The 25,438-nt window shown below is 33.9% G+C and overlaps 1 protein-coding gene across 1 annotated transcript in view; it reads left to right on the top strand.

Moving 5' to 3' along the window:
- Window positions 1-24,323, top strand: part of LOC142333351 (uncharacterized) — a 283,990-nt gene extending 259,667 nt beyond the window's left edge. The window contains exon 13 of the mRNA XM_075380374.1: window positions 24,131-24,323. Within this exon, the coding sequence (XP_075236489.1) occupies window positions 24,131-24,323 (193 nt within the window). The remainder of the gene's footprint in view (window positions 1-24,130) is intronic.
- The last annotated feature ends 1,115 nt before the right edge of the window (window positions 24,324-25,438 follow it).

The following is a 25,438-nucleotide window of genomic DNA, read 5'->3' as shown; positions in this document are numbered from 1 at the left end:
GGTTTCAATTAACCACACATCAGAGGAATGGTGGAATGGTGGTACAAGACTACATTCGTACATATTCTCATTCGTCCTCTGAAGTAATACCTGAACGGTAATTCCCGGAGGCTAAACGGGAAAAAGAAAAGGTATCTGCTCTGTATATTGGACGACTATGTAGATTCGATCTATACCTACCACACGCTTTTTGAATTCCTGGAGTAACGGTAAGAATTTTTATACACCGCGATCTTGTATTAAAAAGCACAATTTTTTACTATTGCCCTAAATTTCTCAGGATTTTTAGCAGGGATTCTCGATGTACACAATCATATGCTTTCTTGAAATCAATAAAAGTCACTACCAGTTGTTTATTCCTTAGTTGATGGATACCCTATAATTAATTATAAATTTGTTCTGGGCAGCCTCGCCATGGTCTAAATCCCCATTGGTATTCCCCTAGTTCTTATTCCAGTTGGTCTTTGATACTACAAAGCTTTAATTAAATGAAATTCTATTTCTTAGATGTTCGGATTGCTCTAATGTTTTATAAAATTTCGATATTACTACAGTGAAATTGTTTATTATTTTACAGTTTGTTTTGAAATTCTCCGATCGACGCGGACAAATGTTCATTCTAAATCATAATTAAACTCGTACGTTTTTTAAAGCAGCCTTTACAGTGAAAAAAGAATATTCGTACACGAACGTCTCTTCCTAAAACTGCACGATTTTTCCCCCCGGCTATTCAGTCTAAACTTGGCAAAGGTGTTATTCTTTATCTTACATCATTGCCTTTTACTGAAATTCATTTAAAAATTCGCCGATTTCTTTTTTACATTTTTTTTTTTTGTTTGCAGATAAGAAAATAAAATCTGAGGGTCTTGCACTAGGCCTTCGTGTTTTTAGTAAATATCGATTAGCCTGACAGTTATGAATGATTTCGATGCGATTAGTTAGTATTCCGTTCGTAGGTGTTGCATCCGTAAACTTTTCCTCTGTTCTGATCGGGCGTTCCTTTATAAATAAGTTAGAATTAATGATCGCCCGTGTTCGTGCGGACAGATTTGTTTTATTAATTCATTTTTCTATTTTTGTTCTGTCTAAAATTACGAATTAATGTTTATATATGCGTAAAATTTGAAATTGTAACAGACGTGGTTTTTTTTTTAGACGCGTTATAATAGCAAGTGTACGTTTTTGCTCTTTATTTTCCATTTATCTACAAAAAAATGTGATGTGGACACCATATGACTTCCTTGTACCCCTATTAAATTTTATATGCACATTTTTTTTTTTTAATGTAAAATACATCAAATTTTATTTCATTAATAACTTCTGATATTTTTTTTTTGCTATTGAATTATTATTCATCGTGAAACTTTTTTTTACATTGAAAGGTTAAAAATTATTAATAAATCAGTATATTTAAATTTAAAAAAAAAAGAAGATTAAGTTGATTCGAACCGATGTGCCTTCCCCTGAGATAAAAATATTTCATTAAAATTTAATTTGTCTATAACTCGGAAGCAATGGAAATAAGTACCATTTAACGATATATAGTTGGCTGTCAGTGAAGGCTTATTACTGCGATTAAGAAAAAGTCCAAAATCCAAATTCTTTTAGATTTTGGTTTTTTTTGGCACTAGTCGATTGCAATCAAAAAGGGAGGTCCACAACTAGATGTTACAACAGTCCTAAATCCAAATTTTAGTACGAACATCACTCTCATTTTGATCAGTGAAGCCGATTTGTAACATTATAATAACGCCCGATGAAGGCAGCGGGGAACTGCTTTATTTTTCATTTAACCGACCGACCCTGATGCGTTAACGTTTTCGTTCTTGCGAACGCGTATGCTTTTTTTCATCTTCGTCAATCTTTTGTAACTCTTCTGCTTCGACAAGTGCTAGAGAGATCTATTAATAATATACAACAATTCATTCGAGGACGTAGCTTTGGAAGCGACCTTTCTTGCGGGATGAAATTTCGATCCTTTGCCATGTATTGTACAATTTTGACTTTTTCGTGTAGAATTCTGAGTCGATACTATCGGAATTTTATCCGACTATGAAAAAAACCGGCGTTCGGTGCGATTCATATAATTTTAGGTCTGCGCTCGGCTTTCAATCCGAGCGCACACACTCCCCTCCGTTTTTCGTAAATCGTCCTTTTCTGCCCGTTTTATGTATTCTTCTCGTTTTCTGTTTAATGTATTTTACCGTCTTTTCGCGATCACAAAACCTCGATGTCGTGCTTGTTTTTGAATTAAGTTTTTATTCTCTGTGACTGTTAAAAAAAAATTCTACCGATCTGATTTTAAACGTTACCTATAATATTGTATTTCTTTAGCCTGTTGTTTTTCTGCCTCTCTGTACGTTCACGTTAAACTACTGCGTATTAATTATACGAAGAAAAGTTAAACTCTTCTCCGTATAATTAATTTTACCGTTATTGTAGAACGAATTTTCGTGGATTGTTTTAATGCACTTCGTCATAGCCTCCCACGTCAGACACGACACGATACGAAACGAACAAGTCCCCTTACTCCCACTAGCATTCGTTCGATTCCTTAAATATTCCATTCATTTCCGGTTTAATTTTTATATTTTACTTAAAACTAGCGTCGCAATTTAAGCGAATTTGTTTTTATAATGTATTGCACTCAGGATTTGTATCAACAGTCGAGTTGAAAACACGAGATCCTTTGGTGGTTTTCAACAATATGGTACCGTATTTCAGTCGTTATCGTCATCGATTCATCAGATTAAATTCTAATGTACACGGTTTTATTATCATTAAATTCGGTTTTCTGTGCTCACTTTCCCTCTCTAGTTTAACCGGAAATTTTTTCATCTTAGTATTTTTTACACCTAATTTCGTTTATTATTTTTAGGTCGTTTGTTTAGATCGCTTGTATATTTTATTTACGTGTTTGTATTTGTTACATCTTTGTATTAGAACACCGTTATGATACCCTTCGCGAAACCGGTCTTCGTTCAGACGTGTAGGTTGTAGGTAGATGCGTTAACCGACTGCACTTCTACTTAAAAGATTTATAACCTTGTTTTAAAGTTTGTGTTGTACAGTCGAAGAAATTTACAGAGACTGTAAAATATAATATTGCACGTTTACAGTCGGCGTTGCAATATTTAATATTGAAGCCGCCCTTGCTATTAACCTACATAATACCGTACGACCGGTTATATTGTGCCGCACGTTTCTTTCTTACAGTTTCCTGGTGCTTGTTCCTCTTATTATAGGTGCGTGTTTATCGGCGTGGGTGTACCAAGTTATAAGGTGTAGGTTAAATTAACCGGTTAAGAGAATATTTGTTTTGATTATGCCTGCCTTCGTTCCGTCTTCACTCGCTCTCTTGTTATGCGCTATTGTCGCCTCCTCGCCGCTCTCTTTTCTTCATTCTATGACCTATTATTACGGTGCGACTCGGAAGCGGAATGAGAAATTTTAGCTGAATTACGGGACGACTTTATCGGATTGTACTCGCCGATCTTCTGTGAAAAAGAGAAAATCGAGAACGCGTTCTTGAAAACAAAAACTTTACGACGGTTATATTTTTTCGAGAAAAATAAAAAATATATAAGAAATAAACAGATCTGTTTAGGTAAAAAGTCGTACTAGATGTTAATGTTTATTTCTGAAAATGTTAAACGGATGTACATGTAGGAGAAAGAAAAAAACGTGGCTGTAACTTAAGTTTCCTGCTTTCTTATGAAGCGGACGATGAAAGATTTATTCGTCTTGCATGTGCGTTCTTTTTGCATTAAATCGAAACTGATATCTATTTTAGAACCAAAACAAAAGAGTTTTTACGATGGCTATGCAGCGGGCATCGATTGTGTTTACTATTTTTAAAAACTTACTAGCCAACGCCCGCTTTTGGCTCTTCAGCTGTTTGGCGACTTTTTTTAAAATCCGTAAATGGAGTCGTCTGATGCTACATAATTACGAGCTGTCATATGACGGTAAATTTTACCTTTGTTTTTAATCTCTTATCAGTACGAGTTATACATACAGAGAAATGATTTTTAGAAGTACGCTCTTCCCCCAAAATATTTTAAACGCGCAATTTTCAACCGATGTCGCTTTTTAAAGAGTTCTGTTGTTACGGAAAAGTTATTGTGAATGACTTCATTGCTTTTTTATAAATTACATGTTAGATTTCAATCGTAGACCGTTGTACGTAAGTTCTCCGGATAAGTTTTTAGTTTTCGGTCGCTTATAAAGGTTTTTACTTCGTTTTCTGATGGGTTAACACGTTCATCATATTTATACTTCCGACATCCTTTGCTACAAGCTATAGTTTCCGAGACGATCGCTTATTATTAAATTCGTCATCCTGTCGTGCGAGATAATTACATACAAAAAAAATTACGTTCACAATCGCCGTCACTTCGGTATTTCAATATTTTAGATACCGCACGTTTTTGAAGTGGAATTTCTTTCTTTATCTTATAATTAATTTTTACATAGAATATGAATGTCGTAACAATTTTTTTCGTATCGTATTCTGTAATAGAATTTTTTGTTTTTTACTAACAAGAATAATAGAATTTATTTAGAAGAATAGTGTATCGGTTGAACATATATAAATAAAATAATTTTTTTTACTTGCACACTATCTCGTTGTAAAAAAGAAAGAAAAAAACCGTCGCCGAGTCTCCCTTACTTGTTTGGTTTTGTCGGGTCTTAAGTAGTAAGTATATAAGCATGTTTAGAGTGTATAACTCCGTATAAGAGGTGCGTCTTTTGTTATCGTCCCCCTCGTCATCGTTCTCTCCCAATTACGTGGTTGGTTTTTTTGTCGTGTAATCTTAGTAACAACACACTTCATATTTTCTAATTAACAGTATTTTATTTTTATTTTAATCGTAATTTTTTTTCTAACCTTTTTCTGGTAAATCGGGCAATTCTAATTCGAAATAAATGTGATTACGGTACCCGTCATATTTTTTAATTAAAGTGTAATTTTGCAAGCGATCTTACTAATCGGCAAAATTTATTTATTCTTATAATTTTCTTAGTATAATTATTTGACGTCAGTAATTACCGTTTCGATATAAATATTTAGATTTTGTTTTTCGTCTGTAGTTCACGGCGAATCGGAACGAAATATGAAACTAAAACTAAAACCGTATAGTCGGATCCACCAAAGCGAAATGCGTGATATAAATAATATTGTATTCCCAAACAGCATCGAACTGTTAAAAATCAGAAAGTTTGAAAATTTTCTGACTGTATAGGTGTCCGATCGATAATATAACATTAGACGCACGTTTCGTGTAAATAATTTAGTGATAACGTTAAACTAGAATCCGCAAACTAAATGAAAAAAAAAAATCGGCGTTATGTTTTTCGAAAGTAAATAAAACAAAAAACCCCACCGGGTTGATCTAGTTGTGAAAGCGTCTTCGTTGATAAGCTGATATCGAAGTCGAGAGTTCCAACGTTCCAATCGTAGTAAAAGCAGTTACTTTTACGTGGATTTGAATACTAGATCGTGGATACCGGTGTTCTTTGGTGATTGGGTTTCAATTAACCACACACCTCGGGAATGGTGAACTGAGACTGTACTCTTGTACAGTTCATTTACACTCGTACATAGCATCCTCTGAAGTAATACCTTAACTGTAATTTCCGGAGGCTAAACAGGAAAAAGAAAGAAAATGTTTTGTCGTAAGTGTTGGTCACACACTTAACTGATTGATTTAGGACTGGACTATACAATAAACAAAAATGTTCATGTGGACAAATATACTAGCTCGTATCATTTTCCCCTTTGTTCACCATTTTCTGTTTTTTCAATAAAAATTTATATGTAATACAAATATCATCCTCATTCGTCCTCTGAAGTAATACCTGACGGTGATTCCCGGATGCTCAAAAATAAAAAAAACAAGCTGTTTGTTGAAAATTATGTGATGGAAATATTAACGTGTGGTATAACTTGAAGTCGGGTAAATTCTTGTAAATAAATAGTTAAGAAAAAAGATTGGTAAATGCTATTTTAATAGTTATAAACTAACTACCTTATGTAATCATGTCATATCATTAAAAAACTGTCGCGCGCCCGCATTTGGACGCGCTCTTCATATATCACTTTATCATTTTTTTTCTACGTTTAACGTAATTATTTTGTATCGACAAATAATACATTTATATTTTTGTCTTTACTTTAATACGATAAATTATTACAGGAGTTAGAAAATCCATGGACGACAAAGTAGAAGCGAATAAATAAACAAAAAGCTCCTTTTGTTTTGACGGACATAAATTTAGAAGGCGGTGACCATTCAGTTTAGATGAGCTGTTAAATTTATCAAGAAGTAAATTATGCGAATAGAATGGGTTTAAAATATACACAAGTAATAATAGTAATAATAATAACGTATTATATCGACGACGAGGAAAGATCACAGACAACATCGATAGTGTGTGTTGTTTCTCATGAACTATGTGTACATGTAAATATGCTCGTATTCGGTTGCGGTTGCTGGTACGGTTGCGCTTGTGCGTTCGGTCGAGGAGTGGGATCGTTTGGGTTAAAGCCAAGGAAAGAAGAGGACGAGAATCGCTTACAGGAAGCACATTAAGAATAGAAATGCAGTAAAAAAGTAGCTTAGTAAAGTAAAAAGAAGAAATAAAGCAGGGGTTCTACTTGATTAATCGAAGATGAACCTGCGACCTTAGCAAATAAATGCAGTACGGTATACTTAACGCCTCTACTATATTAAAAAAAAAAAAAAAAATCCGTAACGAGAAGGACGCACTCGACATTCTGATGTATGAAGCATGTTTGATTACCCTTCCTTTTATATTTAATGATGAAAAGCACTTAACAGAAAATTCATTTTTGTAACAGTTATTTTTTTCCAAGCGGTTCTAATTTCTTCCCTTTCAAATCTAGTCCTTTCTAACGAGTCGGGAATTAATATTTTTTTTTTGGCGGCGATGTACGTACTGTTATGTGTAATTTTATTAATACTTGAATATTAAAACGGTCGCGCCTATCTCCAAAAAATATCTTTTTATTTCTTCCTGTTTTTAACTCCGGGAATCACCATCAGGTATTACTTCAGAGGATGATACATATGTATTAGTATAAATGAAGTGTAGTCTTGTACCGTCTCAGGTCGACCATTCCTGAGGTGTGGGGTTAATTGAAACCCAACCATCAAAAAACTAGATCTAGATCCACGATCTAGTATTCAAATCCGTGTAAAAGTAACTTCCTTTACTAGGATTTGAACGTTGGAACTCTCGACTTCGAAATCAGCTGATTTGCGAAGACGCGTTCAGCACTCGACTAACCCCGGTGGGTTCCGTAAAATATCTGTAATAAGTTATCATAACGGTGGTAGTTTAAAAAAAATGTAAATATAGAAACACAAGATCATCTACTCTTAGCGATACCTACAAAATTGTGTAATTTATATATCCGGAGAAAATATCATCTCTCTGGAAATTCGAAAGCTAACTTTCAATATAGTTTCACCTTTATTCTCCATTTTGAAATTTTGTTGTTTTCCGCGGCGTTGACTGCTCACTTGGGAAGACGCCTACCAGATATTTCGTTACATTTTCGTAACCGTTTTCCTCGAGGGCATCCCCAGAGTTCCTTCCAATAATGCGTTTGTACTTAAAGATATCATTTCAGATCTTGCCTTGTCTTTCTGAGCTCGTCCCGCCAGTACGTAAGGAGTTCCTATCGGCCCGTATAGCCCTCTGCAGTCTCCGTCTGGGGTTCATGCAGGCGCGTGTTACTCCATCGATCTCGGCAGCCTGCCGAAATGCCCCCCCCCCCCGCTTCCGACGGCGATCTGCCTGACTGTCTTCTTGAAGGCATCGCCTAGTACGTCCGAGATACCGTTCGGGCCGTTGAGGTCTATATTGCTGAGGCGTGCCAGAAAGGAAGGCAAAAATTCCCGGCTGACGGACGAAGGACTTTCTGTTGACCGCTGTCAGAAGACTGATGGCGCACAGTATCGCGCTGCAATCTGAAAGATTTTCATCTTGCAGCACAACCTGCTGTGTAGTTAACCATCTACTGCCCTTTATCGTACTTTAGACGCTGTACGCATGTCGCAGCCGTAATAAAGACAGGAAAAAATGTAAAAATAAAAATAAATCTTACCTTCGCTTCTAAAAACAGTGCCGTTTTTATACATATGATCTCTTCAGGAAAATGACTATTAAATATTTATCAAAGAAAATTGCACAAAACATCGTCGAGAAAGTAAAAGAAAGATTTTTTAGTTACGGGTTTTTCTTTTCCTTTTATTCTTTTAATAATTATTTCACTTTATGAAAATCCTATGACTATAACGTTCTTTTAGATGGAGATTTCAGTGAACGTAATAAACGATATTTAATACCGTATTAAAAAGTTAATTTCGGTATACTTGTATCGTTCGAAAAAGATAAGAAATTGAAAACTATTTTACAAACTTTGAAGAAAGTTTTGTTGTTTTGTGATTAAAGCAATTTTTTTTTAGATTAAAAAATACATTTTTACCGATATTTCACTGAGCAGCAATTTTTTTTTAATTTTACAAACTATATCCCTTCTTGTTAAATGTTTGAAAAACTTGCTTCTTTCAAACGATTTAAATGTGCAAAATCTCGCAAACGGTCCGATACGGGTCGAATAATTGAAGCAATTCATACCTACGAGGCCGATTTGATTTTTGTTCATAAAAGATCGATTTCTTTACAGTGAATTATGTTAAGTATTTATTATTAAGCGAAATAAAAACCTTCACGTTAAGTAAACCGGTTTTTCGTTGTTAACCCGTATCGAAACGACATAAATCGTCATTTCACTAAGAATTTTACATATTACAAAATTCGTGATTAGCACGAATACTTTTACTTTTACTACATCGTCTGTTATGAGGTAAGGAATTTTTGCTAACAATAAATAAACGGCCGCTCAATTTTTTTATTTCTTTTAAGTTTTGAGCTTCCCCGAGTCCAAAGATTGTAAAAGTTTTTGTCGTAGAATAATAGCCGTTTGTATGCTTGAACTGGAAGTGTCGTTTTGCTTAGGTCTTATAAACCGTGTTTAAAATGTGACCGTAAATATTTTTTTTGCGTTGGTTTACATGTGAAAATTATTTTTTACGTAGCTTTATTAGAATTAACGTAATTTTAATCGTTTAATTCTTAGTCGAGGAATAACGTTTTAGCTTTTTTCGAAATAAAAAAAATTGAATTTTTTAGAAAAAACTTTTGGTAAAAGTTTAGTGTTCGGCTATGGTCTAAACGATGAAGATTATTTTAGTTGTAATAACGCGACGTAAAAAATAATTAACATATGTTACGTTAAAGAGTGCCAAATGATAAGATATAACCCACCGGGTTAGTGTAGTGGTGAACGTGTCTTCGCAAATCAGCTGATTTCGAAGTCGAGAGTTTCAGCGTTCAAATTCTAGTAAAGACAGTTTTATACGGATTTGAATACTAAATCGTGGATACAGTGTTCTTTAGTGGTTGTGTTTCAATTAACCACACGTCTCAAAAATGGTCGACCTGAGACTATACAAGACTACACTTCATTCGTACATATCATCCTCTGAAGTAATACGCAACGGTGATTCTCGGAGGCTAAAGAGGAAAAAAATGATAAGATATTACTTTTTTATTTGTAACCTTTTATAGACTTTGTTTTACAATTAATTATTATTATCGATCGGTCGTACGGGATAATAATTTTCAGTTTCACCATTGAAAGGTTTAATTTTTAAGATCTGTTAAAACGGCTGAAGAGTTCCGAAACGCGGACGTTTTGTTTACCACATAAATGTCTGAAGATAAGGATTGGATGGTTTTAAGATTTTTTTCATAAAAAGAGGAAATTTTTTTTTATTTTCATACTTTTTTCGAGTATATTTATAATACTGAAACGTTTCATTGTTTTACATGATTTCTAGATATATATCTCAAGGTTATTTGTAACGGAAGTGGTTTTCTGTTTCACCAGATAAGATATTAACAACAACCGCACGACAGTAACACAGTTTTGTTTGTTGTAACAGATTTATTAATTTTTTTCCGTTTAAATCTATATTAATGCATCTATTTATTAATAGTCGACATTAGGCTGTAGAAGACTACACTCATACATATCATCAACTGAAGTAATACCGGACGGTGATTCCCGGAGGCTAAACAGGAAAAAAAATTATACTGCCGAACCTCGAGGTGAAAGGGATGAAGACGTCGCTCGTACGGTTTATATGCGATCGTATATTCGTGTCGGATCTACAACCGTTGAAGTTTCTTAGATTATTTAACTTACATACGCATGCGCGTTATATCGTCTGGCTGTTTTACTTCGTTAATATAATTTCGAAATTATATAAGTAGAGTTTACGGATTGTTCAAACTCGGTAATGTTCCTTTACGTGAATTACACGAAACAAAGAAAAAACTCGTGTGTTCTTTCCGTTCTTCATTAGAACGATTTCTAAAATCTATAATTTCCTGAAATCGGTTCTTTTTATTTCATGGCGGAATACAAAATTCTGATGTGGACACCACATAACGTCCTTGTACGCCTATTAGATAACATATACTCATTTTTTGCTGCTCTCCATTTAGACTTATTTTATTTGAAAGTGAGATACGATACTCCAATTCTTTAATAAAGCGGACGGTTACACAATTGCTGAAATATTAGTTTTTATTAACATCAAATATTTATACGGTTATTAATTCAACAGTCTTACGTGAAATATTAGGATTGAGCAAAAGTCCCTTTATTACTCGTATTACTAGATAAGTATTATTTGTATCTTCGTGACAGTCTGATTAACAAAACGTCTTGCACATTTCTGGTGTGTCTTACAAATAAAAGTTGGTAATTAAACTACTCCGTTTGTTTAACTCCTGTGTGCTAGTTAAAAATGTTAATTTCAACCTAACTGTGTAAAATATTCAGTTTTTATTATTGGATTATTTGGTGAACAATCAAAAATGAAAAAGAAACAATCGAACAGGAAAAATAAAGATGACATGAAAAAAAAAATGACAAGAAGATGAACATGAAGAGGAAGAAAATGTTATGAACAAGGAAGATAAAAAAATAAGAGATGATAAATATAAAGAGGAAGCAAATGTTAAAACCAAAGAAAGAATAAAAAGATTAAGAGAGGATCATGAATAGAAATAGAGAGAAAATTTCAAAACTAGAGAAGGTGTGTACAAATTTAAAACACAAGAATTATACCGAACCTAAGAGCGATTTTTAAAAAATTGCAAAAATCCTTCCAAAAGATCGGGCATTTACACCTCAATATTTATGTTTTTGTTATGGGGGTCTATTTTTCAGTCACTCTGTAGTCAATTTTAATGTAAATAAAATTTATCAGAAATTAAACTAGAAAATCCAAAAATAATACGTTTCTAAACTATAATTTTCACTTAATATTAAATAATCGGATGTTTCACCAAAACTATTACATATACACATACTTAAAAACACGTATTAAATAAAATATAAACGTTTCTAAAATTACGTAGAATTTTATTTCATTAATAACTTTGAATTTTTTTTCATATAATTTTTTTATTGTTATTGAATAAATTATTTATTGTAAAGGTTTTTTACAATTATACGTACGGGTAAATAATTATTAATAAATCAATGTATTTAAATTAGATAAAAAAGAGTTGAAGTCTGATTCGAACCGATGTGTCGTCCCGTGATATTTCATTAATTAAACTTTTATTTGGCTATAACTCTGGAACTAATGAAAATAAGTACCACTTTGATATATCGTTGAAAAGCTCTCAATAAGGGCTTATTACTGCAATTAATAAAAAGTTAAAGATGCATTTTTTTTTAGATTTTCGGCTTTTTTGGACGCTTTCGGTTCAGACGATTGCAATCAAAAGAGTACGTGCACAACTAGAAGTTACAACAGTCCTAAAATCAAAATTTCAACACCCTACGGATAATCGTTTTTGAGTTATGCGAGATACGTACGTACACAGATGTCACGCCGAAACTAGTCAATGCGGATATTTTCGTTTAAAATATGAAAACCTAACATTTTCGCGATCACAGTACTTTAATTCATTCAATGAAGTAAAAATGTATGAATACGAAACTATTAGATATACAATATTACTTTGAATTATCCTCGGATAAAAGCTTGTACTTTTTTTATAAAGATATATGTTTTATGCATTTTTTTCCCATTAAAGCGTAGCATATATTGTTTGTGATTCTGAATAAATTAAACCGTTTTAAACTTACTTCGTCTCACAAATAAAAGTGTTATTCCATTTTAATTCAACAAATGATCAGTGCAGAACTATTTTTGATTTTGATATTTAGTATACGATTACTACCCGCCTTGTAGTAGTCAAAAAATATTTTTTTATATTTTTAAAAAAACTTTCTTCTTGAGTATAGACTATTTTGTAATTCCCCAAAAGGTAAAAACAGCAATTTTCGTCACTTTTTACATGAGCTGTAGCATTCTTATTTTACATCATACTGAGGTCAGAAAGGGCTTTTTGGAAAGAGTAAAGATGGAACTTCATCTTAATGTACCCAAAATTAATTTTGCTACATAACCAAATCTTGTAATGTTTACTGAAGTTACGTTTATAAATTGTTTATTTCAAATTTTGGGCCCAAAAATTACAATGAAGGGCTTAGGATAACAGGCCTGTTATTTACCTTTTTACTCTTAGGTACTAGTAGTACTTATTAAAAAAAAAATAAACAATTGGAATGTTACAGTGTCCTTCATTAAAAAAAATGGTCGCCGAATCGTACGATTTTGATAATGTTTCATTTTTGAGACCCAAAAACCAGATGTGGAACAGCTGGCGAAAGTCTGAAATGTTTACAGTAGTAAGCACTTTCTATGTACTTTAATACCATATAAAATTTATTTTGTTGACGACAAATGAAGAAATTGGTTGACGCGTAATGAAGCCATCAAAACCGCTAAAAACACCATTCCTTTCTAACCGTGAACAATGTATCCAAAAAAATTTACTACATGAATTTTTTTCAGATAATAATAGGCTTACAATACAAAATATTTTTATATCTATAATGAGATAGCTATAGATAATTTGTTACGTAATGTATGACTCATACACACAAGCTCAAGTTTCAACACGAAAGTGAATAGACATATCAATGTGATATGTTGTATTGTTATTACTGTAGAGTAGTAGTTAATACTGTACTGCAAGATTTGAGGACTAACATGTAAAAAATAAAGATATTTTAAATTAAAGAAAAGTAAGTAATAACGGTCCACGAGTTTGTAATTACCGAAGTTTCGCGGTTTCGATTTCGATCGCGTTTTTCACGCTCTAAAAATTCACTTCTCTCTTTAAAAAATAAAAGTAGTCGTGTGGAGTCGGCGTTTAGTTTATAGCGCGAATCAATAAATCCGTTTGCTACTTAAAACTGCAGAAAAAATTAGTTCCCGTAAAAAAAAAAAAGTTGTTAATATGGTTAAGTAATCAATTATTCGAGTGTCCCTTAACATCTGTCTTCGTGCGGTGAACAGTAATTGATTTTCAACAGAGGGAAACTGCGATGCAGATTTTTTTTATCTTCTATTTTCATAATTTTTATGTGAAGCGTTCCGTTCACCCGATGAAAAGCGTTCGATATATTTTTTCTATCTATTTCTTGTAGGTCTATAAAAATGCTTTGTTATACTAATAATCCTTCCCCTCCGATGTTTGTCGGATTTTTAACCGCGACTTTGTTTTACAAGTATTTTCTTATTGTCCACATGTAGGGAAGTAGGTTTAATGTTTTAATATTCAGCGAGTATAGTTTTTAATTTTGACGGGCATTTCTTGACGTGTTTTCTCTTTTCCTGATTGATTAGTTTTTATTTTGGCTTGGAGAAACTACTTTATTCATAAATTTATGTTTTACGTTTATATGCATGGAACTGGTAAGTAAAGTATTAATCTTGACCCGTAACCTTGTACTTGTTTTCAATTGAATTCCTGTTAAGCCGGTCGAATACTTTTGAGTTCGTACAGAAGTATTACATTAGATACGGGAGTCCTGTGACAAGTGACGTTTTAAATGTTAGAAGAGATTGTACATCTGCTTTCTCCGTACTTTTTAAAAACTTTACGTCGCCTTTCTTAACTACCTCATACTCCCCAGTCGTCGTCGTTCCATTTCTTGTTCTAAATTATCGTAGTCACCCTATCTATCTCTCTCTTTTCGCACTATGTTTCCTTCCCCGTTTTCTCTTTTTGCCGTTCTTTCTTATACTCAGTATATATGAAGTCCAGTTTTAAATGTGTCAACTGGATTTTTACCGTGTGAATTTAATATTTATACGTTGTAGTTTCATCTGCCTATAAACAAAGCAGCAGCGTTTCTTCTCCGCTGTTGTTAGATAATTTTTTTATCGGCCGACCATTCTACTTTTTGTTTGTTATTAAAGGTGAAGTAAAAAACACGTTTCGAATAAATTATCCGTATTTAAACAACACATTTAAGAAGCTAGCAGGACGAGTTAAGGACGAAAAATATGCAAAACTCCTTATATTTATGACAATTTTTCGTTTTAAACATGTTGATTTTAGTTGCACCCTAACCGATAATTTTTATCGCACGTTTGACGTTCTTTCTCTTCTACGGTAGAAATTTATATGTGTGTAATTTTCTTGGAAGCGATGATGCCGATGAAATTATCTCGTGTAATAGTGTTATTTCTTTTAAATAACTGTACCGGACTTTTTTTTTCTTTGTCTTGTACACTTATGCATGTAGGTTACAGCGTTGTGAAATCGTTTTCAGATACTATTGTTGCCAATACCGCACTCGAAGTTCGGTATCGCGCCATTCGTTAGAAAACTAGGTGGAAGGGATTTGTTGTCGGAGAACGATAAAAAGAGGGTGGGGATAGACAAAGAGGAAATAGTGTTAAAATTTCTACGGTAGGTCTCCTAGTTGGCACGTCAAACCGTGATGACTGATTGGCATTCTGTATTACAGCCAGGCGGTATTCATTTAAGAAGAGAAAAGAAATACTGCTCGCAGTCACCGTCGAGGCATTATGTGTTTTTTTGCGTAGGCCTTTAATTTTGTAAATTTAAACGAGGTTTTTTTCTTTGACATAAATATAATTATATACATCGGCATTACGTTAAATATATACACGTTTACATTAGTATATTAATATACATTTTGAAACTCAAATGTGTATGTTATATATTCATGCGATATACATGTTATGTATTCACTATTATCATCTCAAAATATCTTCCTCCTGCGACCTACGTATTCGATTATATGTGTTCGGGTACAATTGAATCTTGTTAAGTCGAAATCCTCTTAGATTCGAAGTCGATCGTTTTCTCTTGTCTTTTTACGACGAAACCGTATTCTAATTCTCTAATTAAAGATCCGTAAGCGATTGCTGGATTTTGACTGGTAAGTAGAAATTTTAGACGAAAAGACTTATTACAGTAAATTTGTATTCTACCTTAATCGTATCGAGTACACGAAAGCTTTTCAATAGGCGCATACTTTACTGCTAGTTCGATCGAAAACCGAACTAAAATACTTAACCTGTCCTTTCGTATAGAACAGCCCTGTAAAATGTATGTTAAAAATCCATCGGTGCAAATTCTCTTTTAAAACTGATGTCTTCTTATATTGTAATCGCCCGTGGTTCTTTCTCGGTCGTTAAAAGTCGTAGAAAGACGAACTCTTGGAATAAAAGTTTGAGACGATTCAAACCGTTTGTCGCAGGAACCAAAAAATGAAAAAAAAAATTTCAAAATATGCGTTCCGCTAACGTAGAATATTATTGAAGAATGATTGAAAAAACGACGATAAAAGAAAAAAAATCGGGCGGCTCCAGACATCGAACCAGAAAAACTGAAACTAAAGCGGGTACGGTACTTTTATTTATTGAGCAAACAAAGATCGGGTATTGATTTTTTTTACAACCTTGCAATAGAATTCAGAAAATCAGCGATAAAATAAAGCAAATATTAGTAGTCTTTGTTATCATTAAAAACGCAGTACAATATTTTTTGCCTCATTTTATATTACTGTCTTTACTTTCTTTTTCCTGTTTAGATAATTCTTCAGAGGATGAATGAGGATGATATGCATGAGTGTAAATGAAGTGTAGTCTTGTACATTCTCACTTCGATCATTCCTGAGATGTGTGGTTAATTGAAACCCAACCACCAAAGTACACCGGTATCCACGATCTAGTATTGAAATCCGTGTAAAAATAGCTGGCTTTACTAGAACTTGAACGCTGGAACTCTCTACTTCCAAATCAGCTGATTTGGGAAGACGCGTTCCCCACTAGACCAACCCGGTGGCGCTTATATTACTGTCTTATGTACCATTTTCATTACTGCGTCGCATATTTACGTTTACGTGTTTTTTTGTTGGCAAATAAATTTTTATTTATTTATTTTTATTTTTTTCATTAACGATTTGAACGTCAGTTAAATGAAATTCAACGACTCGAAATTAATTTTCCGTAACCTTCATACCTAGAAGTTTTTTTTATATCGACCAAGTCCTTGTCGCCGGAAGCGGTTTCATATTTTTCTGTATTTCGGTTCTCCGATCTTTTTCTATGTGTACTTTTTCTTCCTTGTACAACACAAATTTCCTAATTTAGTTTTAATAGTGTACACGGCTCACCGAACCTTGTTAAAAAATCCAGTCGTAAATTTCTGTAACGACCCGTTAATTTTTCTCTATTCTCCTGTTACGCCGCGTTTCGTAAGCTTATCTTTTTATTGTGATCGCTGTATTATTCAAATGCTTCTAAAATTGTTTTTCTTTGCAACATTTTTATGGCTGATAGATTTTTCAGATCTTTTATATACATCTTCCGTTCTGTATAATTTTACTTTTTAAACGTTGTAGATTAATACGAGGTGTGTGAGAAAAGTAACGAGACTGACTTTTTCCTTTCCAAGGTTTTTATTTCTTTTCAAACAACAATATTATCCTCTTCAAAGTAGTTCCCTTGGTCAGCTATATCCCGGTGGAGTCGTTGTTCCCATTCCTGGTAGCACTGCTGGAAGGCTTCAACTGGTAGGGCTTTTAACCGGTCGGTCACAGTCTTTTGAATGTTCTCCAGAGTTCCAAAATGACGTCCTTTTAAGACACGTTTCAATTTCGGGAAAAGGAAAAAATCACAAAGACTCAAATCAGGTGAATAGGGGGTTGAGGAACCTTAGGAATGCGTTTTGATGTCAAAAATTCCCTGATGGAAATGGCCGTGTGACACACGGCATTGTCACGATGAAGCATCCACTTGTCTGCAACGTCTGGTCTCACGCGAATCACTCTTTTCCTGAACCTTTCAAGGACACCTTTGTAAAACAAAGGTTGACAATTTGTCCTGGAGGAACAAATTCTTTATGGACGATACCCCTACTGTCAAAAAAGCAAATCAGTGAGGTTTTGATCTTTGATTTGCTCATTCGACATTTTTTCGGTCGAGGAGATGACGGAGTGTACCACTCTTCGCTTTGCCGCTTTGTTTCAGGATCGTACTCAAATATCCAGGATTCATCACCTGTGATCACACGATTGAAGAATTCTTGGTCATTGTCAATCCTCTCAAGAAGATCAACGCACACTTTTCTTCGATTATCCTTCTGTTCCGTTGTGAGGTTTTTCGGCACCAATTTCGCACAAACCTTTCGCATGTCCAAATCGTCTGTCAAAATTTGATGTACGGTGAAAGGATTTAAATTTAACTGTTCACTCATCATCCTTATTGTTTAACGACTGTCTGATCTCACAAGAACCCTCAAACGCTCAACGTTTTCGTTGGATTTTGAAGTTGAAGGTTTCCCTGAGCGAGGTTGATCTTCAACTTGTTCTCGGCCTTCCAAAAATGATTTGTGCCGACGGAAAACTTGTGCTCTTGATAACCAATGTCCCCCATAGGCCTGTTTTCAAAGGTCAAACTCGCTGATTTCCCAAGTTTAACACAAAACTTGATTGCACAACGTCGCTCTAAATTTCGATGCTCCATTGTCGTAACACAACTTCACTGATGGCGCTGTCACAAATAACGCGTTGGCTGAACGGAGTTGAAACTCGTACTGAGCATGTGGAAGTGAACAAAGCGGTTAGCACAGACCGGTTGACACAGCGTTGCCAGATCGCTCATAGTGTTAGCAATCTCATTACTTTTCTCACACACGTCGTATGTCGTGTTTCAAAATGAATATCGGAGTTTTAAAGTCAGGTAATATTTATTAAATTATACTTAGATTGATAAATTGTACGTGAAATGAAAGAGCGATTCGAACAGTTTTTTTTAAATAATTGTTCAGTGTGGGCACTATTCGTATCACGGCACAGATCCAGTCGATAAGAGAGTTTATCCCACACTTCAATCAGAAAGTCAGGAGTAATTGATGCGACAGCTTCTTCAGTTCTACGTCTCAAGCCGAGTAGTTCGTATTGCAGTTAGGAGAAATCGCGGCTAGCCTTCCTAACGGATTTCTTAGAATTACGCACCATTTACTGTTATTGTCACTCGGGGGATCACAACTGAACGCACGTTGAACGGTAATTACAGATTCACACCTCGCAAACTGCATATTTTTGTAGAACGCTTTCTGTTGGGGAGGTTTGTCTTCTTTGCTACTACCGCTTTCAATTGGATGGTACAGAAAACAGTTTATAATCTTCCGCATAGCTAAAACCGTCTCGAGTTGCTCACGTATAATTAATCAGCGCACGTGAAATTTGAGAAATATTACGTAGCTTTAAAACCCCGTTATTCATTTTGAAGTGCACGGTATTTTTTTAATCATTTTCCTTTCGATCGTACATCGTTCTCTTTGTTTCACCTGTGATGAATCCGTGTTATTCATTTCTGTGCTAGTTTGCGGTTTCGACTGAAATAACAAAATTTGTCGTCGAATCTTAAACTACAATTTTTCTCTTTATTTTTCTAAGATTTTTAATTTTGTTTCTGTTCTTTCGTGCAAATTAAATTAAAACGAATACAGGCTACATTCTAGTGTCGCTCGTTGCTATATGTAAAGACCGGATTATAAATTACTCCGACTTTCGTTTATTTCCACTGTTTTTTTATTGAAATCTTTTATCGCTTTTTGTTCGGTTCTAAGAAAATCTGTTCCTTAATCTAAAAATGTCGAGCATTAGTTCGTGTTTGTTCCCAAGCATGGGAACAAGGTGTTGAGTTCGGAAGAACGTTTTAGTCGATCAAATCGTTACTCGTTAACGATGTAGATATTTCTTTTTCCGATGGGATTTTAAGATGAAACGGTTCAGAGAAGGCGAAAAACCGGTTCCGACTGAGGTTGTGATACCGTTCTATACATCGGGATCTTAGTTTTGATAAAGATATTTAGCAAATCGTGTCCGAAGATAATGTGATTATATTTATTTTGAAGTAAAAGAGTATCTTAGGTGTTGTCAAAACCGTTATAAGCGTTTTTTTATACGATTTACATAATTAAAACACTCTTTTTCGTTATCTTGATTGAAAGGAATCGTTTCCGCTCCCTACATATCTGTGAAAATCACTTCAACCGTTCTGAACTTATGTCGGTTCATAACTACCTACTCTTCTTTTTTTGTGATCGTAAGCGTATTAAAGTTAACGAGCATAAAAAACAAAAGCGGTATGCGTATTAAAGAAAAAGGAATGTCAGAATTAAAATAGTCGAATACGTTTTAAAATTGAATGTATTTGCGTTGTAACAAGGCGATGATATATAGAGAAAGACAACATTTTGTACGCAAGACGTTTGGAAGATGTTAAAGTGGGATCAGCCTTTTTATATTTTCATACCGTACGACTAACAAGGAGTCGTATTCAAAAGTTTTGTCGATCTCCTTACAGTAGCAAACAAATCAGCGATAATATACCCGCATGTCATTTGTGTAATATGACAACGTGCGCGCGCATAAATATTTTCAATATATAACGTCAACATTTTTATTTTTTTATGCCTTCGTAAAAAAACATATTTGTTTTTCTGTAGCGATTCTGTACGTGACTTCGACATCCTTAATTTACTTTAAATATAAAACTTTGTCATCCGATTCGTTTGGGGTGAATCACTCGATATGCTGTTAACATTTAAAATAAATTTTTGTTTCGTTTGTGTTAGCCGATGATAATGTATTTCTTTATCGGTGAAAATAAGTAACGAGCCGATTGTATTCGATAAAATGTTACGATACACTTTCACGTAAAGTATTTAATTTTCGAAAACTTTGTTTGTGCTATACCGTTCTTGTGTTTAATGAATTTAACAGTTTGCCGGTTTATTTTTTTAGTTTCCCCCCCCCCCCCAATAATCGATGATGGTCTGGTTTTCCCCAAAACAAACTTTGTTTTTAATTTTGTGGGGAAATCAATTTTTGGTAGGTATCATCAGCCGATCTAAGACCGAATAAAAGTTTAAATATGTACAAGGTTTTTTTGAAAAAAAGACCGAAATTTTTTAATTACGCGCCAACGGAGATATTTATTGACGTGCGGTTGGCAATATTGTGTTCCGCATAACCTCCTCTGTAATCACATGTTCTTGGATTGTTGACATATCGTTTAGTTTTCGTATTATTGTTATTTGAGTGGGACGTGTTGTTTGTGAATAACAATTTTCGGAAGCAACGATACAATGTAAAATTCGGCTTGAAACTGGGGAAAACGTTCACACAAATTTTTCAAGTTTTGAAACAAGCTTACGGAGATGATGCTGTGAGTCGTACGCGATGTTTCGAATGGTTTTCACGATTTAAAAGTGGTCCTAAGTCGATTAAAAATGACCCTGATGACAGCCGCGTTCAAAAATTTCATGATATCAGAACCGTTAATTTTTCCATAATATTGTATTACGTTTAGAAAAAAGATTTAGTATAAAACTGAATACCATAGATTTTGAGGCTCCACCTTATTTATTTGGCTCGTTTTACTTTGATGTTGGATTTTCTACCGAAAGTAGGCTATAATAGACTGGCGGTCACAACTTTATTAACTGCGGCTCTAAACAAGCTTGTGGTCAAACCATGACACAACATTGATGCTATCTCTTCAGACTTTCTCAAACAACAATAAGCAAAACGTGTTGTTAACTATTATTTAATAATTCATTCCCTCCACTAATTAACGGTTAAATATTGTGATATTCCAACCGATAGTTTTTCAAAATAGTTTTAATAAAAAAATAAAAATATACAATGATTTCGAAGCGTTTCAGTCTCGTTTGCTTCACGCCGGCTTATAACCCCTAAATTAACGTAAACGGAATATTGTGATATCCGTACCGTTCATTTTTACAAAATTTTTTTATTTTCTAAAAAGTACTTATGTTGAAAACCAGCTTCTGGTTTCTTGTTTTCCGAAAGTATCGTGTTCCCTAGAAACTTCAATTATCAAAAATTGAAATTGCGATTTGCGATTTTTTTTTTTAATTGTGTCGTACTCTTCAGATCAAATTAACAAGTAATGACAGAAGAATTTTTGCTTTCTTGTCCTCTTTAATTGTTCTTTCCTCTCAGATCTGGCCAGTAAATAAATATTAAATATCAAGACCTTTATTTTTAAAAATGTACTTTTGTCTTGTGAAAATATACCGTCCTCAACTTCATATAGATATAGAAGCTGTAGTAAAATTACCCCGGATCATGTCGCATAAGTTCCCGTTCGCGGCGTTCTTAAGTTCAATGAATGGTTGTACGGTACACCGGCAAACATTTCGGTCGACTATTTACGAACCTTGTCCCGAGCTGGTACTGTGCTTAGATATAGTGTAATTTCGTTTCCTTCTCGCACCTTATTAATCGCTTTGTATTTTAACCTAATTTAATAACAGAGTTAACAACGAAATAACCTAATCGAGAGAAATAAACTTTAAAGTAAAGAGAAAAATAGGCCGTATAAATGTATACTTTCGAAAACATAGAGTCTTCCTTCATTTTTTTTTTTTCAACGAAAACGTTTCGCCGAGAACGGATAAAACATTCTGCTTGAACTTCGGTTTACTCTTGACGTTTTCTTAAAAATAAATTGTCATTTTTTCCTCCGTTTCAAAATTTCAAAGGAGTCCTGTTTCTAATTGATCGTAGATGTAAAAAGATTTCTTTTTATCATTAGAATTACATAAATATATAACGGAATAATTTAATCCTTATGCATTTAAAAGGTGGAGCTACGATCTTTACCTACATCTTCCCTTAATACTGTAATAAATCCATCTTTATTGCCGTTCCGCTTTATTCCTTTCCCCGTTTTGTGGAGTGGGATTCGGTAAAATCTATAAAATGTAAAACTAATAAAAAGTAGGTCGTCGTAAATTGATGGTTTTTTATTATATCTTTTGTGATAGTTGAAATTGTTTTGAATTAATCGGTAATAATTTTTACGGGTAAATAATTAAATATATATCCCCTCGAGAATGCAGTCGTATATCAGCGTAAGCTGCTGCCGATAATTGTTAATTATCAGACGATATTAAATCGTTTTTGATAAACGTATAGCAGTTAAGTTAAAGTTGGTGCAGTTGTATTCGATTTCTCAGGTAATACGATATATATTGGTTCTCATGATAGGCGATAAATATTTGATTATTTAAATTTATATAATAAAATTAATAAATAATACGTATATGAAATAAAATAATCTTCGCTTAGAAATTAAATATAATAATTGTGAAGTAATTGACTAGCGGTGGAGGGTCGTCGGAGAGCTGTGTGCAACGGTTCTCTCACGTCTCACGCTAAATAAAGGAATCCTTTTTTTTGCTGGTGAATATTAACCAACAATCCCTTTCATAATAATAATAGTAATAAGTAAATAAAAATAATCTACGCTTAGAAATTAAATAAAATAATTCTTAATTAACAACGGACTGCTTCTAGCGGGAGAGAGCGTCAAGTAAAGCTTTGCTTTTAGCGTGGAGCCGTGTACAGCCGCCCGGCACAACCCACCGGGTTGGTCTAGTGGTGAACGCGTCTTCCCAAATCAGCTGATTTGGAAGTCGAGAGTTCCAGCGTTCAAGTCCTAGTAAAGCCAGCTATTTTTACACGGACTTGAATACTAGATCGTGGATACCGGTGTTCTTTGGTGGTCGGGTTTCAATTAACCGCACATCTCAGGTATGGTCGATCTGAGAATGTACAAGACTACACTTCATTCACACTCATACATATCATCCTCATTCATCCTCTGAAGTATTATCTAAAACGGTAGTTACCGGAGGCTAAACAGGAAAAAGAAAGAACGCCGCCCGGCACAGGACCGTTGGTCGGCTCTGCGCCAATAGCAGCTAAAATAAAAATGTGAGTACTTAGGACAAACAAACCCACACACGATCATTCTTTAGAGAGAATGATATTTGTTCAGCGATAAATATTTGATTATCCAAATTTATTTATTTATCTATTTTGTAGGTATTTGTTCGCGTTCTTTTTCTAAAAACATTCCGAAACGGAATTTACGTATTATTGGTAGAAAATCTACAGATACGAGGCGAATGTCTACATCGCGTTTACATGAGACTATGATAAAGCGCGAGGATCTGTTTTACGATGCTATACAACATAGGAAACCCATTTTAAAGTTCCCATCTGCTTTTGAATATGATTCTCATTTGGATTATATTAATAGTAAATATTTTATAAATTGGTGGAATCATTGTTTTGAAAAAAATATATAAAGATGAATCACCTGGCATGTGTTGTTCTGGTGGGAAAGTTTCACTTCCTACAATTAATGAGCTACCAGAACCAATCAACAGTTTAGTTTTAGAATCTCATCCATCCTTTGTCAAAAACATTTTCTCGATAATGTTGGAAAATACAACACTTTATTTCAGATGACTTCTTTCGGTGCTGACAAATTGTAGAAGGGAATTGTATGCCTATTTTTAAAATTGACGGTCAAGTTTACCGTCGCTTACGAAATTTATTGTTAGCACCTGATGTCGATCACCAACTTTTAAAAATTTACTTCCTTTTTGATGGTGATCAAACAGAAGTTTGATGCTAATATTGTTCCAAACTCGAAGAAGGAACTATAAAAGCTCTCCAGCAAGTTTTACTGCAACATAATAATTTGATCAGGCAGTTTAAATGCATTATTGACAGCACACCTTTGATTAACGCGGAAGTTATTAAATTAATAATTCTTGCCGGTCGTGTACCTGTTAATCAGTATAGGGGTCGATATAATGCTCCAACTACTAATGAAGTTACTGTTTTACTCGTCGATGAAGATAATGGATTACGTTGTCGTGACGGTCTAATGCAACGTGTGTCTGACCTTTCATCGCTCTTGTGATCCTTTACAATATTCACTTTTGTTTTTGAAGGGTGATGATGGTTATTACCTAACTATTCCGCTAAATAATAATGAACAAAATAAAACAGTTTCCAGCGTGTAATTTTTTGTTTATCGACTTGTGGTTCGAGATAACATTGACGATATTTTACATTATTACAGAGACTTAATCAATATTGTGTTGACATGAAGGACAAAATGATATCTGAAAAATTTGCCTTTATTCGTAATAAAAAAAAAAAATTACGTGCTGACGATTACATTCATATTCGAGATACTGTGCAACAAGACACCAATGTTAATGGTAACAACACAGGTCAAAGTTCCATACTTCTTTCATCTTTCGCTGTTTCACCACGGTATACGCATGAAAAATCTCAAGATGTTATGACATACGTGCGTAAAAATGGACATCCAGATTTTCTTTATAATTTTTACTTGCAATCCTGAATAGCCATAAATAAAAATGAACTATTCGCTGGTCAAATATCTAATGATAGGCACGATATTACATCCAGAGTTTTCCATTTGAAAATGAAAAATCTCCTAGACCTTATTAACAAAAAAAAAAAAATGTTTGGTTCGGTCAACTGCTATGCGCCAAGTGTCGAGTGGAAAATCCTCATTGTCTTATATTGGTATGGTTAATAACAAATATACGAGCTGTCGAAATTGTTCTTATCATATCCCTGCTGGACTCCCTGATTAAAATAATGTTGACCCATTTTTATATTACATTGTTTGTAAACATATGTGTCACGGACCATGTGGTGACGTAAATACATGTGTGTATATATATATATATATATAGAAAATAATATAACGTGAGTGATAAACGCCCAGCAAAAACTACTGAAGATAAATTGATTAAAATTTGTATAATCTTTACGATGTAAGTGCATTCTAAGAAAATCCACTTTGGAATCCTGAGTTTAACCGGTTAAAATGGAATAGCAATGAAATTTTTGTTTTGATTTCTCGGTAGTAGACGTAGATATCAACATAATTTCTGGTGTGTGTAATTTTAGTATGAATATCTATAAATCGATTTCTACATTTTGTGAAATTCAGAGATTAAACGTGTTAAAATGGATTTTTGATTTTTTTTCAATCCT

This window comes from Lycorma delicatula, chromosome 12, assembly GCF_047948215.1.
Source record: "Lycorma delicatula isolate Av1 chromosome 12, ASM4794821v1, whole genome shotgun sequence".
NCBI classification, from domain to species: Eukaryota; Metazoa; Arthropoda; class Insecta; order Hemiptera; family Fulgoridae; genus Lycorma; species Lycorma delicatula.
This window is presented reverse-complemented; position numbering and strand designations above follow the sequence as displayed.